The sequence below is a fragment of the Muntiacus reevesi genome, chromosome 2, assembly GCF_963930625.1.
Source record: "Muntiacus reevesi chromosome 2, mMunRee1.1, whole genome shotgun sequence".
Lineage (NCBI taxonomy): Eukaryota > Metazoa > Chordata > Mammalia > Artiodactyla > Cervidae > Muntiacus > Muntiacus reevesi.
Window position 1 is genome coordinate 157261716 of NC_089250.1, and position 12778 is coordinate 157274493.

General features: G+C 37.2%; 1 protein-coding gene across 3 annotated transcripts in view; it reads left to right on the plus strand.

The window, feature by feature from the left end:
- Positions 1 to 12778, plus strand: part of ATRNL1 (attractin like 1) — a 746492-nt gene that overhangs the window by 25235 nt on the left and 708479 nt on the right. For all 3 annotated transcript variants that reach the window (XM_065923396.1, XM_065923397.1, XM_065923398.1), the window contains exons 2-3: positions 8271 to 8354; positions 9469 to 9582. In XM_065923396.1, coding sequence (XP_065779468.1) covers positions 8271 to 8354; positions 9469 to 9582 — 198 coding nt within the window. The remainder of the gene's footprint in view (positions 1 to 8270; positions 8355 to 9468; positions 9583 to 12778) is intronic.

Here is a 12778-nt window from a genome sequence, read left to right on the forward strand (position 1 = left end):
TAGTTGCAAAGGACTGTTGCTGGAGCTGAAGCTCCAATACCTTGGCCACCTGACTTGAAGAGCTGACTCATTGGAAAAGACCCTGATGCTGGGAAGGATTGAAGGTGAAAGGAGAAGAGGGCAGCAGAGGAATGAGATGGTTAGATAGCATCACTGACTCAATGGACATGAATTTGAGCCAACTCTGGGAGATAGTGGAGGACCGAGGAGCATGGGATACTATAGTCCATGGAGTTGCAAAGAGTCGGACATGGCTTAACGACTGAATAACAACAACAACAACAGCAGTTGCAAGGTTGCCTGTTCTTAAATTTCCAGGTTTATTTTCTTCCTATTAATAAAAGAACTGCACATTTCTTGACTATTAAGGTATTTTTTGAATATGTTATACTTCTCTTCTTCCATTAGAGAAAAAATGGAAAGAGTGGTTGTGTAGGGTCATGGAACAAATTAGGATTCCTTTAAAATTGACTCTCTGAGGCTCTAAACTGTTATCAAATAGGCGTAATTTATGTCTGATAATTTGTATCATTAGGTTCAGCCTTAGTTTGAGATTTTTGCAGTTTAAATTGTAGCAGTATTTTGATTTTAAGGGTTTGTTACACTATCAGAAACTAGGGAGAAGGATTTCTTAATGGAACCCACTGATGGATCTAAGCCTTGTTTAAATCCAGAGGAAATTTTCTATAAAAATTTCCTCTTTTATTCCCTTGATTTTTGAGAGAATGGAAATAATATATGACTTTGAAGTTGTGATAGTAAAATTTCTAAATATTTATTTATATTCTCTATTTGTCAAGACACCATTTTCCTGTTTCCATCTTTCATCAGTTGTATGTCTTGATTTCCTTTAGCATTTTTGAGTATATTTAGAATACTTGATTTAAAGTATTTGTCTAACAAATACAATATCTGTGTTTGCTCAAGGACAGTATCTGTTAATTTCTCCTGTGAATGGCTGTACTTTGGTATTTCTTTATATGCTTCATGATTTATGTTGAGATTGGGCATTTGATTATTTTAACGTGATAACTCTAGAAATTGAGTTCTTCCCCCCTTTCAGGGTTCGTTTTATGTGGTTGTAGATGTGTATTTGTTCAATGACTTTTCTAAACTATTTTTTCTAATGACTGTATTCTTCATTGTGTGTGGTTTCTAAAGTCTCTGTTCCTTAGTTTATGGTAAGCTAGTGTTTTGACATAGATTTCCTCAAGTGTGTGGCATCAAGAAAAAATAAAGAACTCTCTCAGTGTGTGCAGATGAACTCTGTGGGGACACTCCTGCAGTGCTTGGCCAGGTGGTTTATGACTCTGCCTTAGCCTTCACTTCCTTCTTGCTCTGCGTCTAAAACTCTCCCAGAAGTGGAAGTGTAGAGTCTTTTCAGGTCTTTTCTGAGCTTGCAGTGTAAAAAAAGTCTCCCTGAGCATGCATGTGGCTTCCCACTTTCCTAAGTCAAAATAATTGATTTTGAAATTTTTAATATATATGTTTAGAGCTATAAATTTCTTTCTGAATGGTCATTGAGCTTCATCTTATAAATTTTGATATGATGTGGTTTTAGTATTAACAATTAAATGTTTTTTTGTAATTGTCCTTGAGACTTACTAGTCTGTTTAACTGCCAAACATTTGGGGATTTTAAATTTATTTATTTTTAGTCATTATATATATAGGGCTGCCAGTAATTACATGGCTTTTGAATGCATGGTTCCTGTAGCCAGCTGTCATTGATTTAATCATTTCTGCTATTACCTGTCGTGACTTAAGAACAAGTACAAGCATACCTCAGAGATATTGTGGGTTCTGTTCCAGACCACCGCAATAAAGCCAATATTGCAGTAAAGCAAGTCACATGAATTTTTTGGTTTCCAAAACCAAAATTGAGCACGTGTGGTATATTTGGGAGATTCAGGGACACTGACAAAAGTGATACAAGACAAGAGAAGAAGCTATTAAAAAAAGGTATGTTAGCAAATCAGGTGCCACATTGGGTGACTGGAGCTAAATCCCACAAGGAAGTGCTCTTCATTATTACCCTCGCAAAGAGGTAAGGAAGCTTGGAGTTTTTCCAGGTCGTTCATTGGCCAAGGCCCACTCTGGGAGGGTGTTGATTCACAGGAACTTTCAGTCCACCACAGACACAGGAAGAGTGGATTCTAGTAGATAGAGGGAGCCCTTCAACATAGATGCAGGTGTGGGCCTGGAAAGGCCAGACTGGAGTGTATGGAAATAATAAGAGAATATGCTGACCCTATTGGTCACTATGTAAGATATGTCCATTTTCAGCTATGCAAGATAATTTCAGATCACTTTGTAAAGTTATTGTACTGATTTATCCTGTGAGAATTCTTTATAGCCACATCCTTGCCAGTATTTGGTATTATTAATCTTTCTAATTTTAGCCATCCTGTTGGCTTCATATGGTATGCTATTGTGATTTAAATTTGCATACCCTTTATTATTATTGGTTGGTTTGGGTCCCCATGGCTCAGTGGGTAGAGAATCCGCCTGCAGTGCAGGAGACACAGGAAACGTGGGTTCCTCCCGTGGGTCGGGAAGATCCCCTGGAGGAGGAAATGGCAACCCATTCCAGTATTCTTGCCTGAAAAATTCCATGGACAGAGGAGCCTGGAGGGCTTCAGTCCATGGGTTGCAAAGAGTCAGACATGACTGAGCGACTCATACTAACTAACTTGGGTCTAGTCAGGAAAGAGAATCACAGAGGAATTTCCGTAGGAAAAGCTTAATGTAAAGGATTAGAGACTGTGACGCAGATTGGAGCAATGAGAAATCGGCTGTTGCTGTTCAGTGACTCAGTCGTGTCTGACTCTTTGTGATCCCATGGGCTGCAGCACACCAGGGTTCTCTGTCCTTCACTATCTCTTGGAGTTTGCTCAAACTCATGTCCATTGAGTCGATGATGTCATCCACCCATCTCATCCTCTGTCATCCCCTTCTCCTCTTGCCCTCAATCTTTCCCAGTAACAAGGTCTTTTCCAAAAAATAAAGAGAACTCTGCAGGATATGGAATTTGTAGATACAAGGATCAGTGCCTACCACGTTATGTCTGAGATGGAGCACATAAGTGGGAGTCCCTGGAACCTGGCCTGAGATCCAGACCTTGTTTGGAGAGCGAACTTGGCTTGTTTGGCAGAAGAGTCACTGGAAAGCTCTACCTGTGAAATTTACTGTGGTTACTTACAGGATTCCAGGGAAAGCTGTTCACGGAGGGGTGTCTCCTTGGAGCTACTCCTCTGCAGAACTAGCTGAGGGGAAGTGCTGGGGGCGCCTGTTGGTGGCTGGGTGCTGGCGGCCGTCAGGCACTGTAGGAGTCTAGTGCTGCAGAAGCCAGCAAGGTGCAGAAGCTTGTTGAGTGAGTACATTGGAACCAAGGAGGCAGATCTCTTTCCTTCTGCAGTCTCCAGTGTGCTTGTTGAGAAAGCCTGCAGGCTTAGTATCCTGCCATCTGGAAAAAAAAAAATTGTTCAAAGGGCCTAGATCCATTTTCACAAAGTAGGCAAAATTTTGAAGTAGGAGTCAATGGATAACTGATACAATCTGCCTTAATCAGCTTCTGTATGCATTCCTTCTAAACACATATGAACTCCCCAACAACCAACAAAGCTGTGTTTCTACCTAAGAATATATACTTTTTCTAAGTGAAGAAGTTCTCATCTTTTGTCCAAAACAAGGAAACAGTTTCCAGAGTCATTGTATACATCACTGGTTGTATTACTTGCTCTTCATATTCAGACATAGGCATACATTAACTAAAGTCTAAATTGTAAAGTTAACTTACAGCAACTTATAAATAAAAATGTGGAGAAGAGAGAAGATGTGGGTGTGTGTGTATCAAATAGACAGTATTCAAAGCTGTTAGGATACTTATTTAATGTGTTCAGTTCAGTTTAGTCACTTAGTCATGTCTGACTCTTTGTGACCCCATGAACTGCAGCACGCCAGGCTTCCCTGTTCATCATCAACTCTTGGAGATTGCTCAAACTTATGTCCATGGAGTCAGTGATACCATCCAACCATCTCTTCATCTGTCATCCCTTTCTCCTCCTGCCTTCAGTCTTTCCCAGCATCAGGGTCTGTTTCATTTAGTCAGTTCTTCTCATCAGGTGGCCAAAGTATTGGAGTTTCAGCTTCAGCATCAGTCCTTCCAATGAATATTCAGGACTAATTTCCTTTAGGATGGAAACCTTTAGGATCAAACCTTTAGGATGGTTCCATCTCTTTGCAGCCCAAGGGACTCTCAAGAGTCTTCTCCAACACCACAGTTCAAAAGCATCAGTTCTTCAGTACTCAGCTTTCTTTATGGTCCAACTCTCACATCCATACATGACTACTGGAAAAACCATAACTTTGACTAGACGGACCTTTGTTGGCAAAGTAATGTCTCTGCTTTTTAATGTGCTGTCTAGGTTGGTCGTAGCTTTTCTTCCAAGAAGCAAGCACCTTTTAATTTCATGGCTGCTTTCACCATGTGCAGTGATTTTGGAGCCCCCCAAAATAAAGTCTGTCAGTGTTTCCATTATTTCCCCATCTATTTGCCATGAGGTAATGGGACCAGATGCCATGATCTTAGTTTTCCAAATGTTGAGTTTTAAGCCAACTTTTTCATTCTCCTCTTTTACTTTCATCGAGAAGCTGTTTAGTTCTTCTTCACTTTCTGCCATAAGGGTGGTGTCATCTGCATATCTGAGGTTATTAATATTTCTCCCAGCAATCTTGATTCCAGCTTGTGCTTCATTCAGTCCAGCATTTTTCATGATGTACTCTGCATATAAGTTAAATAAGCAGGGTGACAATGTACAACCTTAATGTACTCCTTTCCGAATTTGGAACCAGTCTGTTGTTCCATGTCCAGTTCTAACTGTTGCTTCTTTACCTGCATAGAGATTTCTCAAGACGCAGGTCAGGTGGTCTGATATTCCCATCTCTTCAAGAATTTTCCACAGTTTGTTGTGAGCCACATAGTCAAAGACTTTGGCATAGTCAATAAAGCAGAAGTAGATGTTTTTCTGGAACTCTCTTGCTTTTTATGTGATCCAACAGATGTTTGCAATTTGATTTCTGGTTCCTTTGCCTTTTTTAAATCCAGCTTGAACATCTGGAAATTCACGATTCATGTATTGTTGAAGCCTGGCTTGGAGAATTTTGAGCATTACTTCGCTAGTGTGTGAGATGAGTGCCATTGTGCAGTAGTTTGAGCATTCTTTGGCATTGTATTTCTTTGGAGTTGGAATGAAAATTGACCTTTTCTAGTCCCGTGGCCACTGCTGAGTTTTCCAAATTTGCTGGAATATGAGTGCAGCACTTTCACAGCATCATCTTTCAGGATTTGAAATAGCTCAACTGGAATTCTATCACCTCCACTAGCTTTGTTCGTAGTGATGCTTCCTAAGACCCACTTGACTTTGCATTGCAGGATGTCTGGCTTTAGGTGAGTGATCCCACCCTCATGGTTATCTGGGTTTAATGTGTTATTTAATGTGTTTTTTAATGTGTTAAAAGACCATAATTGATGTCTGTGATTTTTGTTCTTCCTGTCCCCATTCCATATTTCTTCTGCCCTTAGCTAGGATCTTATCTCCTCATTTTACTTGGTGGAGTGATCCACACTTAATGGGTTGAACCCTCAATCATCTTGCTGTAGTCTGGATATTTTCTTATGGACCTGTCTTCTTGATTGTTCATCCTGTTTTAGCTATGTTTAATATGTTTAATGCAATGAACAAGAACTTGGGCAAACTCCGGGAGATAGTGAGGGACAGGAAGGCCTGGCGTGCTGCAGTCCATGGGGTCACGAAGAGTCAGGCACGACTGGACGACTGAACAACAATAACACAACAACAACAACAATGTGTTGTTAAAACTGTCCATCAAATCTTTAATTTTGATTAATATAGTTTTGATAATTAGCATTTCCATTATTTTTCAAACATACTGTTACTTTTTATGGCTTCAATTAACTGCCAAAATTTTGACTCTTGTCTGTTGTCTTTTTGAAGTTAGTAAATCATGTTTATTATGTAGGGCACATCTGATGTTCTCCACATATTAGGAATTCTTCAGATCTCTTTCTGAAGCTGTTCTGTTGGTTGTTATTTTGTTGTCTTCTATCTTCTTATACCTGATTATCTTTGATTATAGTAGACATCTTATTTGAAAAATTACTACTAGAAATAAGTTGAGGGCTGGGATCATGTTATCTTTTTATAGAGAACGTTTTTGTATCTTCTGTTAGAAGACTTGGCCTGATACTCGATGGCCTATAGCCCACCAGGCTCCTCTGTCCACAGGGTTTTCCAGGTAAGAAGACTGGAATGGGTTGCTATTTCCTTCTCCAAATAGTAGTTTTAGTCTCACTTTAAGCCAGTGGTAGGTCTTGGAGTTTTCTGCCATCCTGATGACTTGTAGTTGGGTTACAGTCCATGCAGATTTCGTTTCTGGTACATCTTCACCCTACTAGCAAATCATCATGTCCTAGATCAGCGTGCCATGTTGTTTATTTGAGCCCCTACTTTTGTAGGTTATTGCCTCCGACGTTTGTCCCCCTCTCTCCTTGAGGCTACTAAAAGCACTCTCTGCCTTTTGGCAGTCTCTAATAAATAGATGAAATTCTCCATAACAAAAGTCACTCTGCATGCCCAGTTCTTAAATAATTTGCAACTTCTGGACCTTGGCTTAGTAGATCTTACCATTCTGTTACTTATAAGATTTAACAATTGTTCTTTTATCTTTTTAAGTTATCTTCAGTGGAAGTTTGAATTACTTCATTTGGAGCTATCATTGGAAGTGACAAATCAGGACAAGTTATTTAACCTGTTAAAAATGTACTTCAGTTTTCTTATCTGTAGTATGGGATTAATAATGTTTACTATTTCTTGGTGTTTTTGAGATTTTTAAGTGAGGTAGCATTGTGAGCTTACAGTAACACCTGATACATAGGAACTTTAGTGTTAGATTAATTTGAGAACACTGAAGTTTTCCAAGCATGAATTAGCCCTTTTTTTTGCCCAAAGTAATTTGCAGGGATTATGAAAGATTTAGAAGTAATATTTATATTTATTGACCTTTATGTCAGTGCTGGTTTAGGTAGATTAAGCTTTTTTTCCCCCTAATGTTTTTAATACTCACTGCTATAAGGAGAATTTAATATTGTGTTAAATTAGATAATGACCCTGATAACTTTGTGTACATGTATATATATGTCTGTGTATGTGTATCTATATGTGAATGTATAAAGACTGATGAGCCCCAGGGTGTGTTTCTGTGTATGTGTGTGTGTGAGCTAATTTGATTTAGTCATGTCCAACTCTTTGCCACCCCATGGACTGTAGCCCGCCAGGTTCCTCTGTCCATGGGATTCTCAAGGCTAGAATGCTAGAGTGGGTTGCCATGCCTTCCTCCAGGGGATCTTCCCGACCCAGGAATCGAACCTGCGTCTCTTATGTCTCGTGCACTGGCAGGCGGGCTCTTCACGACTAGTGCCACGTGGGAAGCCCGTGTGTGTCTATATGCCTATATAAATATATAAAGGCTAAATGGAAAGATATCTTTATTTAAAACATTGTCTTTTCTTGATAAAATAAGTGGGCTGGAGCTAAGGAGAACAACATGAAGTAGAATTGGGTTATTCTTTAAATATTTTAAAAGTCTGAAAATCTGAAGCTTTTCTAATTATCTTTTTCTTTTTTGTGTTTAAAATAGAGGATAATTTAAAAAAAAACCCTTGATTTACCCTATTTTTAAAATTGAGTTCTTGGACTAGGTATAAAATAGGTAAAAGAAAATAATAAAAACAGGTAGCAGAATTCAGCAAAGTCTGGTGATAGCTACTTTGCAACCTTGCTGCATGAAAAACAAATAGAGCTAACAGTGTAAACTCCCCCCAAAGTACTAGGTACATATACTGTTTCTCTGCTCCATAGATCTGCATCTTTCAAAGTGCATTTGATCTTTTTTTTGCCTCCATCTAATTTTTGTGCAGAGGAAGTGTTACTGAATTCATTTTGCATCAGCATGGAACCCATCTGTATAATGTTCAGTCTTTCAATGTGTTTCTCCAGTTTGTAAAATGAAACAATCATGTAAAAACTTAAAGAAATTAAAAAACAAGTTTTTTTGAGATTTAGAGAGATAAATGGCAATTTGAAAATTTTCTTAAGTTGTAAACAAATTCTCCTTTTTGGAAGCTTGGATTAGTGTCTTTAAATGTTTTATGCTATTATAGGTAATCATTTTTGTAATTTTGTTTTCTAGGTTAACAGAACCTTCTGGATATTTAACAGATGGTCCAATTAACTATAAATATAAAACTAAATGTACATGGCTAATTGAAGGCTAGTAAGTATACAATTTGGGTTAAATTGATTTATTCTGCAGTGATAAATGCTTACCAGTATAAAACATAAAGGTATAACAGCTTCAAAGTTACATATTCTGTTGCTTATTGTTGGAAAATATTATTCATTATATTTTAAAATGGGATTTATAAATTTTAGATATCATATTTAATATAAATTACAATACCCTTGTGACAGTAGTTTAATTTTTGCATATATTTTATTTTTAAGTTCTGTCACTATGGCATTAAATAAAGTATGCATTTTTGGCTTATTTTAAATAGCTTGTTATAGAATTTGAAGACTCCATAGAAAGTATAAAAATATTCCATGCTGAATTATGCCATTTGTTCATAGTGTTCATCATTTTAGTTCTAAAGGTGTTAAAAAAAGAACATTTTCTAAAAGAGTTAATTGTCCTTTTAGAGGCATTTTTCAGTAATTAGGGTTGTGACTGAATTTATCTATTTAAACACATGAATGAATCATAGATGAATTGATACTAGTTGTTTTTGAACTGTTTTATGATTTTTAAAGAGTCTGGAAAACTGGGTATTTTTTTGTTGTTGTTGTTACTTTAAAAATTTTTTTAAAACTTTAGAGTTATTAATTACCTTTGTACCTATGGTCTCCTTTATTTGTTAGCAAATAGCAGTGTATCATACTGAGATGTTTTGATTAAATTTGAAGACCTTATTAGTACCTGTAGTTAAAGGTTGATAGAAATAAGAAGTCTTGAGTGCTGAATTTAAAAATCAACTTTATTTAAGTACAATTTGCATATAATGAAATACATCCGTATTAAGTGTACAGGTCAATAAAGTTTCAATGAAGTTTACAGTTTATGTATCTTTACCTTAATTAAGACATAGTACATTTCTTGTTGATTAAATTTTTAGAAAAGGATGATGCATGCCTATGGCTGATTAATAGATTTTGAAGTTGTATGTCTTTTTTACAAATTGTATATGACTGCTTATCAATCTTTTATACTGATGACTTAGGGATTTATAGCTAAATTTATGTAAATAGATTTTTAACAAAATATTGTAAGATTTCTTCAGATCATGCTTTACTATTACATATTAATTTTAAAATATTTTGATTTTTTTCAGTCCAAATGCAGTGTTAAGATTAAGATTCAATCATTTTGCTACAGAATGTAGTTGGGATCATATGTATGTTTATGATGGAGATTCAATATATGCACCTTTAATAGCTGTACTTAGGTGAGTAGTTTTAATTGGTGAACTTATAGTCAGTTGTAGAAAAGTAACTGTGTAGTTTATTAATTTTAAATATATACTCATCTGTACTTCAAAAATAAATTTAGCATAGATATTGGTGGCTAAATTTCAAAGCTGGTACAAGACTGTTGATACTATGTCAACTTAGGTGTATGTATAATAATGTAAACATTGATATAACAAAGATAAATAAGTACTGTCTCAGAAATATAGATTTATTTATAAATATCTTTTATTCTTGCTATACATAGTTCATATTTTTAAAATGAATTGTATATGTTTTCAAAACTGCCTATATGGATAGATTAACGTGAGTTCTAACTGACAAAGAAATTAATAGATGTGTTTTTTTTTAAGAAAATGAAAATTTATTTTTTCTGGCTTTATTGAGATATAATTGACATATTGTATTAGTTTAAATTTTATAACATGATTATATATATATATGAACACACATTTATATTGTGTGTGTGCTCAGTCGCTCCGTCTTATCTTTTTGTGACTCCATGGACCATAGCCTGCCAGGCTCCTCTGTCCATGGAATTTTCCAGGCAAGAATGCTGGAGTGAGTTGCCATTTCCTTCTCTGGGAATAGACATATATTTTATTTTATTTTTTTAGACATATATTTTATAGTTGTTTTTTATTTTAGAGAAATTATAAATTTTAAATTCTGTAAAAAAAGATTAAGTTATATTTTATGTAGTGATTTAATAAAGGTGTTTATATTAGTTCTCATAGTTTGGAAATTTTGGTTGCTTCAAAATATATTATTGTTAGATAGTCAGACTTAATTTAAAAATTTTAAAATCACAGCATTTTCAGCATCAATTTAAAAATCTTTTTTATGTTTAACGTGTATGTACATTATTATGAAATGTTTTATGAACAGAAGAAAATATATTAGAAAGAATTTTGAGCATACAGGATAGGCTTTGTGTACAATTTAACTAGCATGATTGTTGAGTTATTCATTACGCTGTTCCTTACTTCTGTTGTTTACGCAGTGTCTCTTCTTTTAAAAAATCAGTTTATGTGTTTATTCTTTTGTCTGTGCTGGGTCTTCATTGCTGTAGAAGCTGCTCTCCAGCTGTGTGCATGGGCTTCTCATTGTGGCGTCTCATGCTGCAGAGCAGGGGCTCTAGGGTGCACAGCCTTCAGTAGCGGTGGCTCATGAGCTCAGTACCTGGGCTCCTGGCTCCCAAGCACAAACCCAGTAGTTGTGGTGCATGAGCTTAGTTGCCCCAGGGCATGTGGGATCTTCCCTGAGGGCATCGGACCCAAGTCTCCTGCATGGGCAGGCAGATTCTTTACCACTGAGCTGCTAGGGATGCCCTCCCTGGTGTCTCTTATATGTTCTGTCATTGTTACAAATTTAAATATGGGTAAAAACTTACTGTTCCCTTTAACTTTTTAGTTTACTTTTCTTTTTACTATTTATGTTGTGGTTATTCTGTTTTAACAGGAATGCAAATTATTATTTTTTTTGAACAAACAAATAAGAAATTGTATTTTGGAATGACTGTTTTAAAGTGACTCGGTCCTTAGACACTTACTCCATGACATTGCTATTGCTCAAGACACTTTTAGAAGTTAATTTTTGAGTTGCTTGAAAGTTATTTAAAGGGTATTCTTGAGTAACCCTTAATCTAAGAGCAGTGGATAGAAAATGGAGCAGAGCTATGTGAATAATTACACTGTAAGATATATTTTTTTGCAACAGATAAGATCCTAGGTTCATACATTTATTTTTAGCAATTTAGATATAACTGTTTTCATTCCTCTATCTTTGTCTACATTTGCTGGCTATCATTTAGATGTGTGCCTTTTTATTTGTGTTTCTAGTAGTTGTGATGACTTTCTGTTAATTAACAGTGATTCATTAACGCTCTTACCAACCATTTCTTTGATACTAAAGGAAACTTTTGTTAGATAATTAGCAGGATGGGATTTAGTATGACCATGAAGGTGGAACCAGTGAGTTTTCATTAGCAAGTGTTTCTATTAGCTATCCTGCGGGAGACAGAAAGTTCATGTTTATTAAATATCCACTTGATTCTCAGCACTGTGCCAGACAGTTTAAATGTCATCCTGTCCTCATAAGGACACTGTAGAAGTGCTGTTAGCCCCCGTTTATTGTTGAGAGAATTGAGCCCCAGAGAAATCAAGTCTTACTTCTAATAGACATAGAGCCAGGATTAGGACTTGCTAGTCTCCTGACTTAAAGCCTATATTGTTTGTACTTCACTTTAGTAAGAATTCAGAATCTAAACGTTTGAATTATTCCAGTTGTATGAGCATTTATTGTTCAACAAATGTTTGATACCCTACCCAGTTCCAGAGACTGCCGTAAGCCTGGAGGATGAAGTAAGGCACAGGCCACTGCAGACACCAGCTGCCTGAAGCTGGCCAGACCTCATAGGTTAGGTGCCCGGCCCTCCCCCAAACTGCCCTCACTTCAGACACCAGCTGCACGTTCAGGGGTGCCCCGGCCACCAGCACTTCTGGACCAGCTGGTTACAAGTTGGGAGGTGCCGTACCCTCTCAGGTTCAGTCATTAACTAGGTAACTCACAGAACTCAGGAAGGCACTGTACTTACGATTATAGTTTTACTCCAAATTATAAAAACCAGGACCAGTCAGATGATGAGACACGTAGGGTGAGATCTGGGAGCATCATAGACAAAGCTTCTGTGTCCTTACTCAGTCGTGTCCGACTCTTTGCGACCCCATGAGTTGTAGCCCACCAGGCTTCTCTGTCCTTGGGATTCTCCAGGCAAGATCACTGGACTGGGTTGCCATTTCCTCCTCCGGGGGGTCTTCCTAACTCAGGGATTGAACCCAGGTCTGCTATGTTGCAGACAGATTCTTTACTATGTGAACAACCAGGAAAGCCCAAGAATACTGGAGTTGGGTAGCCTGTACCTTCTTCAGGGGAGCTTTCCGACCCAGGAATCTAACCAGGGTCTCCTGCATTGCAGGCAGATTCTTTACCAGCTGAGCCACCAGGGAAACTCTCTGCGTCCGTAGGACAGATGTTAGCCTCCCAGTGTGTCAGAGTGTGTGTCAGGGTGCCTCCTGAGTTATAGGTGTACAGAGTTAATTGGGGATTGCGTTTCGTACGCTTGATTAAATCATTGGCCACATGGTCACACTCAGTCTAGCCCCATTCTGACTC